Genomic DNA, 16356 nt, shown 5'->3' on the forward strand with positions numbered 1-16356 from the left:
TTTTTTTGGCCAGCACCCGCAATCTATATTTAATTTGGATAATTTAGGTTTAATTTTATATTTTTTTACTTCTATTTTTTAAAAAAGTTATTTTAATGTGTACAAAATTTAAAATAAAAATACTCTCTTAACTATCTATTTTTCAATTTTTTTAAATTTGAAAATTATTAATTGAAAATTCTGTGTTTGGACTGTTGAAATTATATTTGAACAAGTACAAATCTCATCATTACGATAAGCATTGAAACTAATTCCCCACTCAAAAGATATTTGAATATTGGTTTCTCATGTTATTTTTTCCCCTCAGTTTCCCTCTTGTTTTGCACTTTCGCTTCTGGGTTTCGGCTTTTCTTTCTCTTTATCGCCAAAAATTTGCAATATTTTTGGTGCTCCCGACGGAGGGTCGGAATCAGTACCCCTTGATCCGCTTAGGCGGAAAATTGATCGATAGAACTTTTCACCAAAAACAAAAGGCCTTCAGAGGAGAGGGGGAAAAAAAAAAAAACAATGTTTAAACATGCCTGAAATCGGGCTCCACCTAAGTTGGGCTCCAGTTCACCCGAAATGGAACATCTCAAGATAGAAATCTGGCTCAGTTCTACCAAAAAAAAAACAAGATTGAAATATGGCCCAACCATGATAAACTAATAAGTATACACCTTTTAATTGAATTAATTCCCTCAATGACTCCTCGTCTGTTGGTTCAGCTGGTGAAAGGGTCAGACTCTCTTACTAAAAAGAAGGGGTTCGATTTTAAGAAGTGTCATTTTGTTATGACTCTAATCGTAGCTCTGGGAAATGCATCACCACAGTATAGTGAAGTTGGGAAATTCCCACCTCTTGAACTAGAAAAAAAAAGGTTTGCTTGTCATGTTTTTGTACCTGTAGGGACAAATCTCAGTGGATCAAGTGTTAGATGCCTTATCCTGTCCTGTTCTTGGATCATGGATGAGCCCAACCCTTTTCCTAAAATTTATGTACCAAAAAAAAAATCTCAATATGTACAAAAAAAAAAAAAAAAACTTCTCTCAGTATAAGATTTTTAGACAACGAACCATTAAATACATATCATATCGTCTAGGCCAATCCATAATTATAGTCTATAAGTCATGTCATATGATTAGTATCTGTATTTTAATTATTATAACTCAAAAGCACTATCATATATCACATGAACTTACACCTATATATTTTTTAAACCGTCACTGGCATCATCACTTTTTAAAAGAAAGTAAAGATCCTCAAGTGGCTTCTTCTAGAATGCAAGCAACGTTAATTTATTTATTCATTGATTAAAAAATAATCTGCATTTAAAATTTGGAATGACAATTATTAGTTGTAGCTACCTAGGCTCAACCTACTTGGCTGAAGAATCTATACAAAAATTTTAACAGCACCTAAGTCAACAAAATCTACAGTGATGTAATAGTAGTCAATGATGTTTTGCTTTAAGATACTGGCATATACGAGTTGATTAAAAAATTAATTTTGATTCTTTATATAAAATTTTAATTTATTTTATTTTTTATATTTATTATTTTTTAAATTAATTTATTTACATTATAAATTAATATATAATTTAATGTTACATATGAGCATTTTATAAAGGTTATGTCATATTTAATAAAATTAAGTAATTTATTTACATTTCTTAATTTATCCAAATTATTTTTATAACTCTTATAAGGTTAACGTAAATCGCTTGTTTAAAAATTTATCAAAGATTTGGTCATTAACAGTATATAGTATTATTGTGCGATTCATGTAACCAGCTTGATTTAGGAGAATAAAGTTTGTTGCATGTATAAAGCTAGCCAAAACCGATGTTCATAAAGAACCATCAACCAGCTTCTGAAATAAGACTAATATACTACTTCCGATACTAATTACTACCTCTGATCCTAATTATAAGAACCAGTTGATTAATTTGAGGAGATTAAAGAAGTAAGTTGAGTTAGTTATTTGTCCTAAATAGGTATTGCCTTTCCTAAAATATCTTTACTAATCAAGTGTATTGACTAGAACTATAATTAGTAGAAAGACTATTTTGGAAAAAAATTGAGTAAATATGAGATACAAAGTGGATTGGGGTTTTATATTTAAAATATAAGATCTTGTTTGTATATAAATGAGATCTTATAATTATAACTGAAAGTAATATTATTGATATGATATCGATGATAACAATGCACAGTAAGTGTTAAAATAATAGAGACTGAGGCATATACAATCTGCGATCGAACCTCTTTTTAGCTCGAAAACGATTTAAAAAGACCTTGAGCCTACTCTTCACAATGATGACTACCATAGCCCTATACCAGTAGAGAAAAATAAGAGTTTCTTTGAGGGCCTTACTTTAATATTTTGCACACCAGGATTATTCCTAAAGCATTACGATTGTTATAATTGCTTCCATTATGATCTTCATCATCATTATCAACAGAACTATCCTTTTCACGTTATATATACATTACTTACCCACGATTCTGTATCGGCTAAATCATATCAAATATGCTTAAGAGAGGCAGTAGAGCCATATCAATGATTTCAAGCTCTGCGTTGTTGGCTGGGTGGTGTCTTCCTCGGAGGCGGCTCCGGCGACGGCGAGGCTGCACTATACGGCTGGGGAATCGACGGCGGGGGTTCTGCCTTGGATCACGGCCGGTGGTTCAGTGGGGGGTCATGGGGCCTCTGAGGATGTTGAAGAAGATGATAATGGAGATTGCTCCAAAGGGACAGTTCATTGAGGTATATTGTAGGTATCTGCCATTACTGCGTCCCCAGCTCTTTCCCCTTTGTTGATCACAAGAAAGGGTTCATTATGGAGGAAGAAAAAAGAGGAGAAACCCAGAAATTTCATTTTAACTGCTGTCGCTCATGTAAAATGTTATAATATCTATATATTGATCATCTTCTTTTTCTTTTAATTTTTACCCTCCGTGCGTTTTCCAGGGCCATTAAAACTTATGGAGAAAAAAAAAAAGGGTGAGGTACAAATTTATCGCAAAAATTTTCACTTAAGAATACTAGCCACCTAAAAGTTTTTTTAGGTGTAAATTTATTCTAAAAATTTAATATTACAACAATGTTACTTTTGCTGTTAAAAATTTTAACAGTTAACATTATTATTTTAATGATCCGTATTAGTTTTTTTTTTAATAATAAGAGGTAATATTATTATAATTTTAAATCTTTGAAACAAATTTGTATCTTAAAAAAATTTCCAGGTACTGATCATTCTCGAGTGAAAAAAATTTACATTTTAACCCAAAAAAATGCATATAAATATAATACACAAGTTAATTTGACTAGGTTAGACTTTCAAAAAGTGTTTTAATGAACCCAAATATCAATTTACATATGCAAATAATAATCTATACGCGTGTTTTTCAGAAACACTTTTTTGTAAAACGAAACAAACTCTTCTATATATTTATTTCGTACACCGTAAAAGTATTTTTAAAACTATACTTTGATTTCTATTCAAATACCCTCTTATTAGATATGAATAAAGCACTTCAAATTAACTTCAAATTACATATAAATTGTTGCGTTGTCATATAATTGCATTTGTGCTCTGGTACGCATGCCTTAGCGCGCGCGCTAGCATCTTAACGAATCTTTACACACTTCCGGGTAATTAGTTAAAGAAGTTGACGGAAAGTTACTCGCAAGCAAGGGCGGTTTGCGACAGATAATAATCTACCTGTCGTTGGGAGTAATACTTTCAGGGATGCATCATTTACAGACTTCAAAATTATGAGAAAGAACTTGGAAAATTCATTGAACCCACGAGGGGGGGGGGGGGAGCTGTTCTGTCAGATCTCGAATGTTAACCACAGATTAGAGGCCCCACATTAAGATTAGAGGAATATTATAGTAAGAAGCGTTCCTGAATGTGCCTACACCAACCAAAATAAAGCGACATTTCATGATTCACATCATTGATAAAACAAAACAAACATAGAAATCTTAACACAACAGCAAGCTAGATTAGCATTTTCCGAAGTATGAAAATAAGGATGATTGTTTATCATCCGCAGCATTCTTCACTTCCTTTTTCTTCACAGGACTTGTGCTCTCCTGAGCAGTTTCATGAGAAGCTGGCTCTGAATCTGCCTTAAAAGCCTCATAATCACGCTTGATGTGGTGCTTTGCTGCATCATCTTTATCATAGTTACATTCTCCGGTTTTTTTGTCATCATCTCCCTCCCCAGTTTCAGGCTCCTCCTTCTGGGTTTTTGGCAGCTTTTCAGTTTTGACAGGTTCATCACTTGGTACTCTCTGCTCTGGCTTTGAGTCTTCAGCTCCTTTTTTTGTGAAGAACTTAGAAATCGAAGCATTCCTTTCTGTCTTTAGCTGAATCTGAGAAACAAGGGACTATGAGAAGTTTGAACATCCTACATATCATTATGATCAATCAACTACGTTTTCTTGTTTTTTGGGGGGGGGGGGGACTACACATAAATCCCCCAACAATAATTGCCCAAGCATTACCGAAGAAAAAAATGATGGTCTTAGATATAACTTAAGATTAGCTTCTGAAGTCATGCCATTTTACATGATAATACTTCTATTCTATGTCTCCATCATCTTCCTTTTTTTTTTTGTACCTTGCATGACAAGTGACATGCTAATTACGTGGCTTTTAGATGTTAATTTTGACTTGTATGTAACAATTAACATTTTTACTTCCCGTGATTGCTTTGGAAGATAGTGCTAAATTTTTTCATATTAATACTATATACACCCTGGTGGTACCTCCAGTTTTTAATATAATTTGATAACTAATTTGGAGATATTAAGAAAATTAGTTAAGTTGGTTATTTGCAATAAATATGTGTTGGTTTTCCTAAATTACCTTTTTTAATTATATGCATCGGAAGTACTCTTTGATGGAAACTCTTTACAATTAATAGATACTTTAAGAAAGAAATTATAAATTTAGGAAACAAATGGATTGATATATTATATTTATAAATAAATCCAACTCTTAATTAGCTCTTATATTAAGAACAGGAATGTAATAAAATAATAGTCAAGTTGATTTTGATATTTAAATATGGATAATTGATTGTAATTAAATTATGCAGAATTGTATGTCGCCCCTTCAACAATGCATGGGATGTTTTTTAGTTTAACACAAGAAGAAAGAAAATAGTCAAACTTGTAACACTATCCAAATCCCTACTTAACTTACCTAACTACTTAAGCTTAACTCCGAACTATAACATGGGTCCCATACACATCATTGACAATAAATAATTCCACAAAGAAAAAGGGGAGCATATTTTATTTTAGTTAAACAACAAGAACATTGTTATCAAGGCTTTCTGGATGACCTGTATGCATCCAACTACTGGCCAAAACTTTGCCTCTCAGCAAATTTCTACTTTACGGAACAAAAGAGCGCAATATTTGGCAATTCTATGCATTTTATTTTCCAGTCTACAAAGGAGAAATTAAAAGCACTACAAATAAAAAAAATACGCAAACTAATGCAATAGCAGGCTTGGATTCAATTCTAGGTGCCTTGTTTACCAAACTAAAGGTTTGAATCCAATGCTATCAACCATATTTGAGATATCCAATTCTAGGAGTTTTCTCTAACTAGTAATGATAGGAACTAGCACCCTTCACTATTATTATGTTTTATGTTTTATGTCTATTATGTGATTTTGTATTAACCATCATAAGTGTCTTATGTCAGTTATTTTAAGTTAGTGTCAGTTTTACAAATGTCCTATGTCAGTTATTTTAAGATAATGTCAGTTAATGTCAGTTTTACATGTTTAGAAAAGAGCAGTTATTTGCAGTTACTGTATTAGGCTGTAAATATTAGACATGTATTCTATCAATGACGTGGATAAATGAATGATTATACAGTTTCCTAACTTTCTCCTCTGTTTCCCTAGAATTAGATTCTGGTTCTAGTCTCTCCCTCTTCCTTTCTTCTTTTCTCTCTATTTCTTTCATTCTTGTTCTCTCTTTTCTAGAATTACAGATTCTGGCTCTAGAGTTCTTCTTCTCTCCTCTTTCTCTTCTCTCTCTTCCCCCTTTTCCCTATTTCTACTTCTATTTTCCATATTCTAACAAGTAATCTCCATATCAAACGAAATTTAACAGGACGCACCTCTTTTATGCACTCAGGTCCATCAAAAGATGGCTTGCCCATTGCAGGTGTGACTGGATACCAAGCCTGCAGATTAAAGAATTTGGAATACCAACAATAGCAGCAGCAGCAGTTGTAATAATTAAATAACTATATTTTATAGCTTTCATGTCAAGAAAGGAAAAAAATTTCCTTTCACAAAGACAACAACTACAACTCTCATCCCGAGAAAAGAGAGAAAAAGAGAGAAACATGGAAAAGTCATTTATTGCCTCAAATTCTCATTGCAAAAGTTCATACCAAATCAGATTCCTCATATGGCTTGAGCAATGCCTTGTAATTGGAAGAATTGTTTAGCCAGGAATCAGCAGAACACTTGTCACCTAAAATAACAGGCATTCTATCTACAAAGGCACATAAAAATATAGTCAACGTATGTAAGACATAGTCATTAAGGTAATGATTCTCTAGCAAAAGATGAAATTTCCCTACGACAGTGGTATGAGTAAATCAATATATCTAAAGATATGCCAACTGCCAAGCAATTCGAACTCATGAGAACCAAAGGATTAAGTGACATCCGTTGGTTCAATGTACATTGGACTTCGTATTACTGTGTTCTTTAGATAAGCAAAGTGTTTCATTTTACAAAACATAAAAAGAGCACACAAAGTACACGGAATTTTTCCAAGACCAAGAAAGCAAAATAAGCTAATAAGCTGCAAAAGAGATGTATCAATAGAATCCTCCAAAGATCTTGTATAACTTATGAAAGTTATAGTTCCTTCTCTAAGAACAGAGATAGAGATCCGAATTTCTAGCAAAGTAATTACAGGAGAAAAATAATGTAGATTTTCTTTTTTGGGTCTGACCAAAATGTCCAAGAAGAATGGACTTGTTACATATAGAATAAGATGATAGCACAGGAAAACGCCACTGGGGAACACGGCATGGAAAAAATCACTAGGGAGAAATAGAATAATATGCAAGAGAATTAACCTCCAATATTTGCTGATAAAATTTCATGCAAGGACAACTTGCAGACTATCTTAAAGTCATAGGCTTACAATCATAATAAGGGGTTGCTATTGATTTCTTATATCATTTGAACATACATAGTGTTTTCAAAGCCAAGGAAATAAAATTTTATGCCATGTCAACGCGCAGGAGTGGAGTGCACCACTTACCATGCAGCCACTGCAGGGATGAAGATGACGAGGTTGTGAGAATAGTGAATGTATAAAGCATCTCACCTGCAGAAAAGAATATTGCTATCTTTATCCAAAAGTAAGCAATATATATATTGTCGCTCCTGAGATAAAATGCAAATCTCATTCTTCATCTTTCTTCAGGACTCTTACCTTCAGAATTTTGCCAAGAATCATAAAGAGCAGCAAAGACAAGAGGGCGTCCATCTTTGAAGTGAACGCAGTAGGGCTGTTTTCCTGATCCACCTTTCTTCCATTCATAAAATCTTAAATATATGCATATATAAGTCTCGGTCGAGAGAATGGAACCATCAGAAACACAATAGACTACAATGATAAGTAAGTAGAAAATGCATATAATATACCTACCTACACGACACATTTAGTTTTATACGTGTAAACTATGTTTTTATTTCTGTTTTCTGGTTATATTTACTATCAGGCTATTACTTCTACTAACAGACTATATGACGTATGCATTCAGGAATAAAAGGTTGCAGTATGAAATTTTCCTCTCAATCATTCTTCGTAAAGATTCATCCTTGATATCGTTTTGTTGCCAGCTCAAAAATGGACAAAAAGACAAACCAAACATGGAAATGCATTCCGATACCTATAACTCAGTGCAGCTGCTCAGGGACTATAAGGATGAATATCAAAATTAACCACCAGACCAGCCAGCTATGACTTCAACTATGATGAAACTTATTAATTCAAAATCGACTTGAAAGGCAATTAATAAAGCAAGATCTTATCTATACCTCAAAATTTGAAATGCATACCACAATATCAAAGCCTTAGAGGAGACATCAACAGGATTTTGAAAGAATTATTCAATAAATAGGAAGTATTTCTAGTTCATGCAAAAGCCGACAATAATAAAATATTGTGATTTCATAATGTGGTAATTCAGAATCTCATGTTATTGGCATTAGGGTAAGCCCAAATATAAAGGTAAACAAGGTGGAGGATCCACAAAATCAGGAAATTCAAAAAATCATAAATGCTATGATATCCTAATCCCAAATCATAAATGCTACGATTTCCTAATCCCTTATAATCTGGGTTACAAATAAAACAGAATCATTTAAGTAAACTAGGTCTAGATTAAAGCTTCTTGGGCTTAGGATTGAGGCCCAATACGCTAGCCAACACTCCCCCTCAAGCTGGTGAGTAGATATCCAGCATCGCCAGCTTGTCTACTAGCTCATCAAATCGCTTTCTGTCAAGTGGTTTGGTGAGAAGATCAGCCACTTGTTGCTCTGTCTTTACATAAGTGAGGTTGACAATGCCTCCTTGAATTTTTTCCCTGATGAAATGCCTATCGATTTCAATGTGTTTTGTCCTATCATGCTGAACAGGATTAGTTGCAATTTCCATTGCTGATTGACTATCACACCATGCTTGAATTGGGGTTTGCAACTTCAATTTAAGCTCCTTTAAGAGCAATATCAGCCAAATTCCTTCACATATACCAAGTGCCAAGGCCCTGTACTCAGATTCAGCACTACTACGGGAGACTACTGGTTGTTTTTTGCTCTTCCAAGTGACCAAATTACCCCATAGGAAGGTGAAATACCCTGTAGTGGACCTTCGTTCATTCACAGATCGACCCCAATCTGCATCAGTATATAATTCCAATCCTCTTGAACTATGTTTCTCAAAAAATATCCCTTTTCCAGGATTCATCTTCAAGTACCTTAGAATTCCATATACAGCTTCCATGTGTTCCTCTTGTGGGTTGCTTGAAAACTGACTTACAACCCCAACTGGATATGCAATGTCAGGCCTTGTGTGGGTGAGGTAAATTAATTTTCCCACAAGTCGCTGGTACCTTTCTTTGTTCACAGAGACACCATCCTTCTTGAATTCTAAGTTTGTTGCTGTATCCATAGGTGTTCCGGATGGGCTTGCACCTAGCATACCTGTCTCCCTTAGAAGATCTAAGGTATATTTGCGTTGTGAGACAGCAATACCTTTCTTGGATCTAGCCACTTCCATTCCAAGAAAGTATCTTAGACTTCCCAAATCCTTTACCTCAAATTCTTGTGCTAGAGACTTCTTTAGGTCTGATATTCCTTCATAATCATTGCCTGTCACAATTATATCATCCACATACACAATCAAGACTGTCATTTTCCTACCAGCATGTTTAACAAATAATGTATGATCAGTTTGACATTGTGTAAAACCATATTTCACCACACAATTTGTGAACCTGTCAAACCAGGCCCTTGGAGATTGTTTTAAGCCATATAATGACTTATAAAGTCTACACACGACATTAGGCACATTTGGCTTTCTCACTCCTTCTGGAACAGTCATATATACTTCTTCCTTTAGATCACCATTGAGGAAAGCGTTTTTAACATCTAATTGATGTAATGGCCAATCTAGATTTGCTGCAATAGAGAGTAGTACCTTGATGGTATTTAGTTTTGCAACCGGTGAGAATGTCTCTTCATAATCTATACCTTGAGTTTGGGTGAATCCCCTAGCTACCAACCTGGCTTTATATTTGTTTATGCTTCCATCTGGATTGTACTTTATAGTAAACACCCATTTTGAGCTAACCACAGACTTTCCCTCAGGTAACTTGGTCAGCTTCCAGGTTCTGTTTTTCTCTATTGCTTGGAGTTCATCATTTATGGCTTCCTCCCATCTAGGTTGCACAATGGCTTCTTTATAGGTGGCTGGCAGTTTTTCACTATCTACACTAGCCACAAAAGCTTTATAAGTAGATGACAAGTTGCTATAGGAGACAAACCTCTGAATGGGATGTTGAGTACATGATCGTACTCCTTTCCTGATTGCAATTGGCCAGCTTAGATCATCAGAAACTGGTTCAGATTCAGACTCTTGGTTTTGCTCTTGATTGTTAGGGGTTATATTATCTTCTCCTTGCTGCTGGTGTATTTCTGCATCTTGTGAATCTGCTTCTGGTTCCCTTACCTCACCATTATTAACAGCTTCTGTCATTATATTATCTGTTTCAGCATCAATTGTACTGACTTCAGGTCTGATTTCAGATTCAGATTGCATCCCAGGGTGCGTTTCAGCTTCAGGTTGATTGTGTGTCACAGGTTCTGGTTCAAGTAAGGTTGGTATGTGTGTTTGAGACAGAGGTTTGTGAGATTGGGCTCCTAAAAGGTCCAGTTCCCCTAGATGCTCCCCCTGAATTGGACTTTTAGGGTAGTAAGAGGTATCTTCAGCGAAGGTTACATCCATAGAGACAAACAGTTTCTTGAGTGTGGGTGAGTAACATTTATAGCCTTTTTGGGTTGAGGAGTAACCAAGGAAAATGCATTTAAAGGACTGAGGATCAAGTTTGCCTCCATGATAGTTGTGAACATAGGCCACGCAACCAAAAACTTTTTGAGGGATAGTGGATAGCAGGTGGGTGTTTGGATAGGTTTGAGATAGGATGTGAATTGGAGAGTGGAATTTTAGGGTCTTAGAAGGCAGTCTATTTGCAAGGTAGGTGGCTGTGAGAATAGCTTCTCCCCAAAAAATGTGTGGGACACTGTGAGTGATCATAAGGGCTCTAGCAATCTCAAGTAGTTGTCGATTTTTGCGTTCTGCAGTGCCATTCTGTTGTGGTGTGTAGACACAACTAGTTTGATGTATAATCCCTGTTCATTTAAGTATTGCATGAATTGAGAACTAAGATACTCTCTCCCATTGTCACTCCGAAGGATTTTGATAGATGTGTTGAATTGGGTCTTAACCATTTGGTGAAATTGTTTAAAGGTGGTAAACAGATCAGATTTTTCCTTTAATAGATACACCCAGGTTGTGCGTGTGTGGTCATCTATGAATGTGACAAACCATTTTGCCCTAGAAGGTGTTAAAACTTTTGAAGGTCCCCAAATATCACTGTGTATCAAGGAGAAGGGATGTGAGGGTTTATATGGTTGAGGTGAGTAGGAGTTCCTTGTGTGTTTAGCAATCTGACAAGTGTCACAATGAAGGAGTACATCCTTTTTATTCAGAATATTTGGAAACAACTTCAACATATAATCAAGACTTGGATGTCCTAATCTACAATGCAGTAACATCAAATCTTTATTAGAAATAGAACTACTTGCAGAAAGCATGATCCTCCTCTTGCACTCTGGTTGTCCATCAAGATAATATAACCCTTCACTCTCCAAAGCATTGCCAATCATCCTCCTTGATCCCAGTTCCTGAAAAGTACAATCAGTGGCAGACATGTTAACAGTGCAGATTCTAGTCTTAGTAACCTTTGTCACAGATAATAGATTGCATTTAAGGCCAGGTGCATAAAGAACATCATAGAGAGTTATTTCAGGGGTAACATGTACTGTTCCAATTCCAAGAGCCTTGGTATGATTCCCATCTGCAATTTTAATGTTTATTCCAGTACAGGGTTTAATTTCACTGAATAGGGATAAATTGTCTGTCATGTGGTCTGTAGCTCCTGAATCCACAATCCAGGAGTTAGGTTTTGATGCTGTAACCTTCATTGCTTGGACATATTTACCTGCTTGGGCCAAATTACCCATAGTTACTGTGCGTTCAGGCAAAATGCTACCTTGGCTGCATTTTTCAAGCACCTTCCTTAAGTGATCAACCTCTGCAGCACTCAGGAAACTTGATTCTTTATCATTACGATCATCTGGGTTTGTAGCATAGCCCTTTGCATCTGGTCGTGAGTTTCCCCTACCATTTGGAGGCTTCCCATGCAATTTCCAGCATATTTCTCGTGTATGACCACTCCTGTTACAGTGATCACACCATCCTTTGCTTGACCGCTTACCACGACCTCCTGTATTCGAGTTCTTTGCAACCAAAGCAGAAGATTCAGGGTTAGAAAAAACTCCTTGGGTTAGGGATTTTCTACTTTCCTCGAATTTCACCATGTTTAGGGCTTCACGTAGTGATGGTAGAGGGCGAGTTCCCATGACTCTCCCACGGACGTCCTCGAATTTTGGATGCAGACCAAGTAGGAACTCGTATGTGCGCTCTCTGTCCAGCAACTTTTTGTACAGCATTCGATCAGCTGCACATGACCACTCCTGAGTGTCATACAGATCGATTTGCTGCCAGATTTTCTGTAATGTTGAGTAGTATACCACCACCTTTTGATCACCCTGCTTCAAGTCTTTGATCATGCCTTTCAATTGGAATAAGGCTGCAGTGTTTTCTATTGAAGAATAGGTCTCCCTGGCTGAGTCCCATATCTCCTTTGCTGTAGTTGCCAGCAAATATTCTTCGCTAATATCCAGATTCATTGAATTGATGAGCCAAGCCATTACCATGGAGTTTTCTGCGTACCAGGTTTCAAACTTGGGGTCATTTGCAGCAGGTTGAACAGCAGCTCCAGTCAGATACTTTTCCTTCCTTTTTCCTCTAATGAACATTAATACGCTTTGAGACCACTGTAAGTAGTTATCTCCATTTAGTTTATGCCCTACAATTGAAGTAGGAGTAGCATCGACAGGAGCTCCAAGGTTTGAGCTGCCATTGGTTCTGCTCAAAGATGCATCAAGTTGTTCTGTTTCATGCGATTCTAGATTAGTGGTTTCACTGCCACCATGGTGGGCACCATATGTGCCAAACTGAAGTGTATTTCGAGCCATAGCTCTGATACCATGTGGTAATTCAGAATCTCATGTTATTGGCATTAGGGTAAGCCCAAATATAAAGGTAAACAAGGTGGAGGATCCACAAAATCAGGAAATTCAAAAAATCATAAATGCTATGATATCCTAATCCCAAATCATAAATGCTACGATTTCCTAATCCCTTATAATCTGGGTTACAAATAAAACAGAATCATTTAAGTAAACTAGGTCTAGATTAAAGCTTCTTGGGCTTAGGATTGAGGCCCAATACGCTAGCCAACACATAAAATGGTTATAATTGAAACATACCCTTCTACTGCCACAAGGCACCTGCATTTGGGAAGAAGACGGCGAAATGAAGCTTTTTCACCAACGGATTCAGATCGAGCATTGAACTGAAATACATACACACAGTAATATAAATACATGCGACTCAAGGGGTATGATTTATTGCTGTCTTTTCTTGAAGTTAAAGAACTCTAGGGATTATTCAAGAACACCCTGATACATATACCATCGTACATTTTTTGTACTAAACTGATATTACCAAGCCATGGAGTATCAAACTACGAAGATATGTCATTTTCCCAACAAAAAATATCAGAAAGGACAAAACAGCAAATTGCTCATAGCTTGCAGGAAAAGAAAAGGGGGAAAAATAAAAACATATTTTTAAAAATATAAACAAGGAAGCTAATGAGAAATGATTAGAACGTTTATTCACCAAAAAAAAAAAAAAAGAAGAAATGATTAGAACGATATTATACATAGACATGACAGGAAGGTTTCAGATTGAACTACTTCAACTATTACGAGGAAGACTCATCTTCAAATCCCCTTCCATATGAAATAAATAAAGAAATTATTACTGCCCGTAATTAACCAGATTAAAGAGATATTAACTTACCATCTTGTAGTGATCAGGTTTCTCTGTTTTCTTGGTGAAACTGGGAACTAAACCCCACTTCATGCAATGAAGAACACATCCTTCGCTATCAGATGCATCGTCTCTACGAACTACTGGCAAGTTATATCCCGGAGATACATTATATGATGGTCTATACCTGATCATGCGTCCAAATTCAATATCACAAGTTCGCTCGATAGCTTGCGAGTTCGAAATCAAATTCAGAATCCATACGAAGTGAATACAAAAGTGGCAGCAAACATAAAATCCCCAACTTCATTTCTCTTTCACTGGCTGCTCGACCGTTGACAAAATAGTCACGACTAAAAACAATAAGAATTTTCTTTTTGGAAGAACAAAGCGAGAATAACCGATTATTTATAGTTTCAAAAGCAAAGTAAGATCCGGAAACAAAAAGAGAAAGCTAACCGGTCCATGTTGACGGAACGAACGGCACCACTGCGATGACAAGCCCGAGGGAAGTCATCGTTTCTCAGAGTACAACGAGCTCTCCCACACATCGCTCTGCCTCAGAAAATGATTTGGATTCCCCAAGAATGTCCGAAGTGTCCCTATGGGCAACTGAATAAAGGCGGGAAGGGAGGGAAGACTAGTGCTCCGCCATTTTTCCGGTGCTTACAGGCACTCCATAGAAGCCGCTTGGAGACCGTCAGATGAAAATCCCCTGTGGATTCGAGCTCTTGTGGACCCTACTGCCACGTGTCCAAGCTGCAAGACCAAAACGTTGTCGTTGCTCTTGGATTCTCCGAGCAATTGACCCATGGGGCTTTTGACTTTTGACCTTTGACCTTGAGAGTACTCCATCTCAAAATTGCTGGAAAAAGAAAAAGATGTACACCAATTTCTATTCTTAATACAAAAACTAATTAAAAATTTAAATAAATTAAAAATATTTATGAAGTTAGTTATTTTTAAAATGTTTTACTAATTATATATATTAGGTAAAATTTTTAATATGTACAAGTATTATAATAATTATTTTGTAAAAATAGATAAATATGAGAGATAAAGTAAGATAGAGTTTTATATTACCTCCGGTCTTAACTATAAGATTCAGTTGACTAATTTGAGGAGATTAAAAAAAGAAATTAAATTAGTTATTTGTAATAAATATGTGTTATCTTTCCTAAAATATCCTTACTAATAAACTATATTGGCTACAACTACAATTATTAGAAGAACTACCTTAAAAAAATACATAAATTATGAGAGACAAAGTGATTGGGGTCTTATATTTAGGACAAAAATAAAAATCAAATAGGATCTTATATTAAGGACTGGAGGTAGTACATAAATATGAGAGACAAAGTGGATTGGAACTTATATTTAGGATCAAAATAAAAGTCAAACATGATCTTATATTAAGGACCGGGGGTAGTATTTAAGAATAAATTGAATATTAAATTAGTTTTTATATTAAAGACCTGACTTAGTATTAAAAAAAACCACAATTAAAACAAAATAATTTTGAGGAGAATGAAATAGGGAGAATCACAAATAAAGACCCTCGAATTAGCAAAATCACTCTATGGTCACCTGAATATGCCAAATTACCATGAGGGACCCGGTCTCAAATTGTAATTATGAAATCATGGCCAAATTACCAAAATACCCCTCTTTAATTTTTTTTTTTAAAAAGAAAGCCACTGCCTCACAAGAATCCAGCGCCGGTGGTCCCTTCCGGCGGCCTTCCTTTGTTTTTTTTTTGCAACTTTTTTTTTTAAATAGTGGGGGAAGTGAGGTTGGGGGGATTTGATTCCCCAACCTAATGCTTCCCAAAATAAGGAATGACTATTGAGCCAACAAATTTTTGTTAACATTATGATGCAAAAAAAAAAAAATAAGTTAACTCATTTACTCTTGTTCCAGGTGATAACAACAATACATTTAAAAATAACAAGTTATGATTATAAAATAACAAGTTTGGGATTAAATTTTAACAACACGTTTTTTTTATAACAAAACACTTTGTTTCAAGTGATAACAACAATATATTTAAAAATAACAAGTTCTGATTATAAAATAACAAGTTTGGGATTAAAATTTAACAACACGTTTTTTTTATAACAACACACTTTGTTTCAAGTGATAACAACAATACATTTAAAAATAACAAGTTCTGATTATAAGATAATAAGTCTGAGATTAAAATTTAACAACATGTTTTTTTATAATATAAAATTTATACTATGATTAATAGATTAAAAATGCCTTATTATAAATACTTTATAATTTATAAGAAGTAGTTTGATTTATATTGAGTTGTATAGATATACAGATTAAAAAGTATTTTTTAGAGAAATAAATATATTAAAAATATTTTTTATAAGTTATAAATAATTTATTTTTTAAAAGTATAAAATAATTAATTGTTATAAAAAAACGTGTTGTTAAATTTTAATCTCAAACTTATTATCTTATAATCAGAACTTGTTATTTTTAAATGTATTGTTGTTATCACTTGAAACAAAGTGTTTTGTTATAAAAAAAAGTGTTGTTAAATTTTAATCCCAAACTTGT

General features: G+C 34.9%; 2 protein-coding genes across 2 annotated transcripts; one reads left to right on the plus strand and one right to left on the minus strand.

Moving 5' to 3' along the window:
- Window positions 1-2520: 2520 nt before the first annotated feature.
- On the plus strand, window positions 2521-2802 carry LOC114727134 (uncharacterized). The gene has a single exon (XM_028913858.1). It carries the CDS (start codon window positions 2542-2544, stop codon window positions 2800-2802), a length of 261 nt encoding a protein of 86 aa, XP_028769691.1. The 5' UTR covers window positions 2521-2541.
- Window positions 2803-3857: 1055 nt separating this feature from the next.
- On the minus strand, window positions 3858-14448 carry LOC114727133 (putative SOS response-associated peptidase YoqW). Its single transcript, XM_028913857.1, has 8 exons — window positions 14245-14448; window positions 13816-13972; window positions 13218-13303; window positions 7474-7586; window positions 7300-7365; window positions 6413-6516; window positions 6134-6199; window positions 3858-4365 (listed from the first exon to the last, which is right to left on the minus strand). The coding sequence occupies exons 1-8, from the start codon at window positions 14334-14336 to the stop codon at window positions 3994-3996; spliced, it is 1056 nt and encodes a 351-aa protein (XP_028769690.1). The 5' UTR covers window positions 14337-14448; the 3' UTR covers window positions 3858-3993.
- Between the last annotated feature and the right edge of the window lie 1908 nt (window positions 14449-16356).

This window comes from Neltuma alba, unplaced genomic scaffold (genome assembly GCF_004799145.2).
Source record: "Neltuma alba isolate B1F8T4 unplaced genomic scaffold, ASM479914v2 tig00012451_pilon, whole genome shotgun sequence".
NCBI lineage: Eukaryota > Viridiplantae > Streptophyta > Magnoliopsida > Fabales > Fabaceae > Neltuma > Neltuma alba.

Excerpts from the sequence above, each read along its gene's own strand:
- LOC114727133 (XM_028913857.1), bottom strand. The coding sequence starts at position 14,336 with ATGTGTGGGAGAGCTCGTTGTACTCTGAGAAACGATGACTTCCCTCGG. Across the intron at positions 13,973-14,244 it reads CGTTCCGTCAACATGGACCG|GTATAGACCATCATATAATG; the intron begins GTTAGCTTTCTC and ends ACGCATGATCAG. Across the intron at positions 6,517-7,299 it reads ATCCCTGCAGTGGCTGCATG|ATAGAATGCCTGTTATTTTA; the intron begins GTAAGTGGTGCA and ends GTGCCTTTGTAG.
- LOC114727134 (XM_028913858.1), top strand. The coding sequence starts at position 2,542 with ATGATTTCAAGCTCTGCGTTGTTGGCTGGGTGGTGTCTTCCTCGGAGG.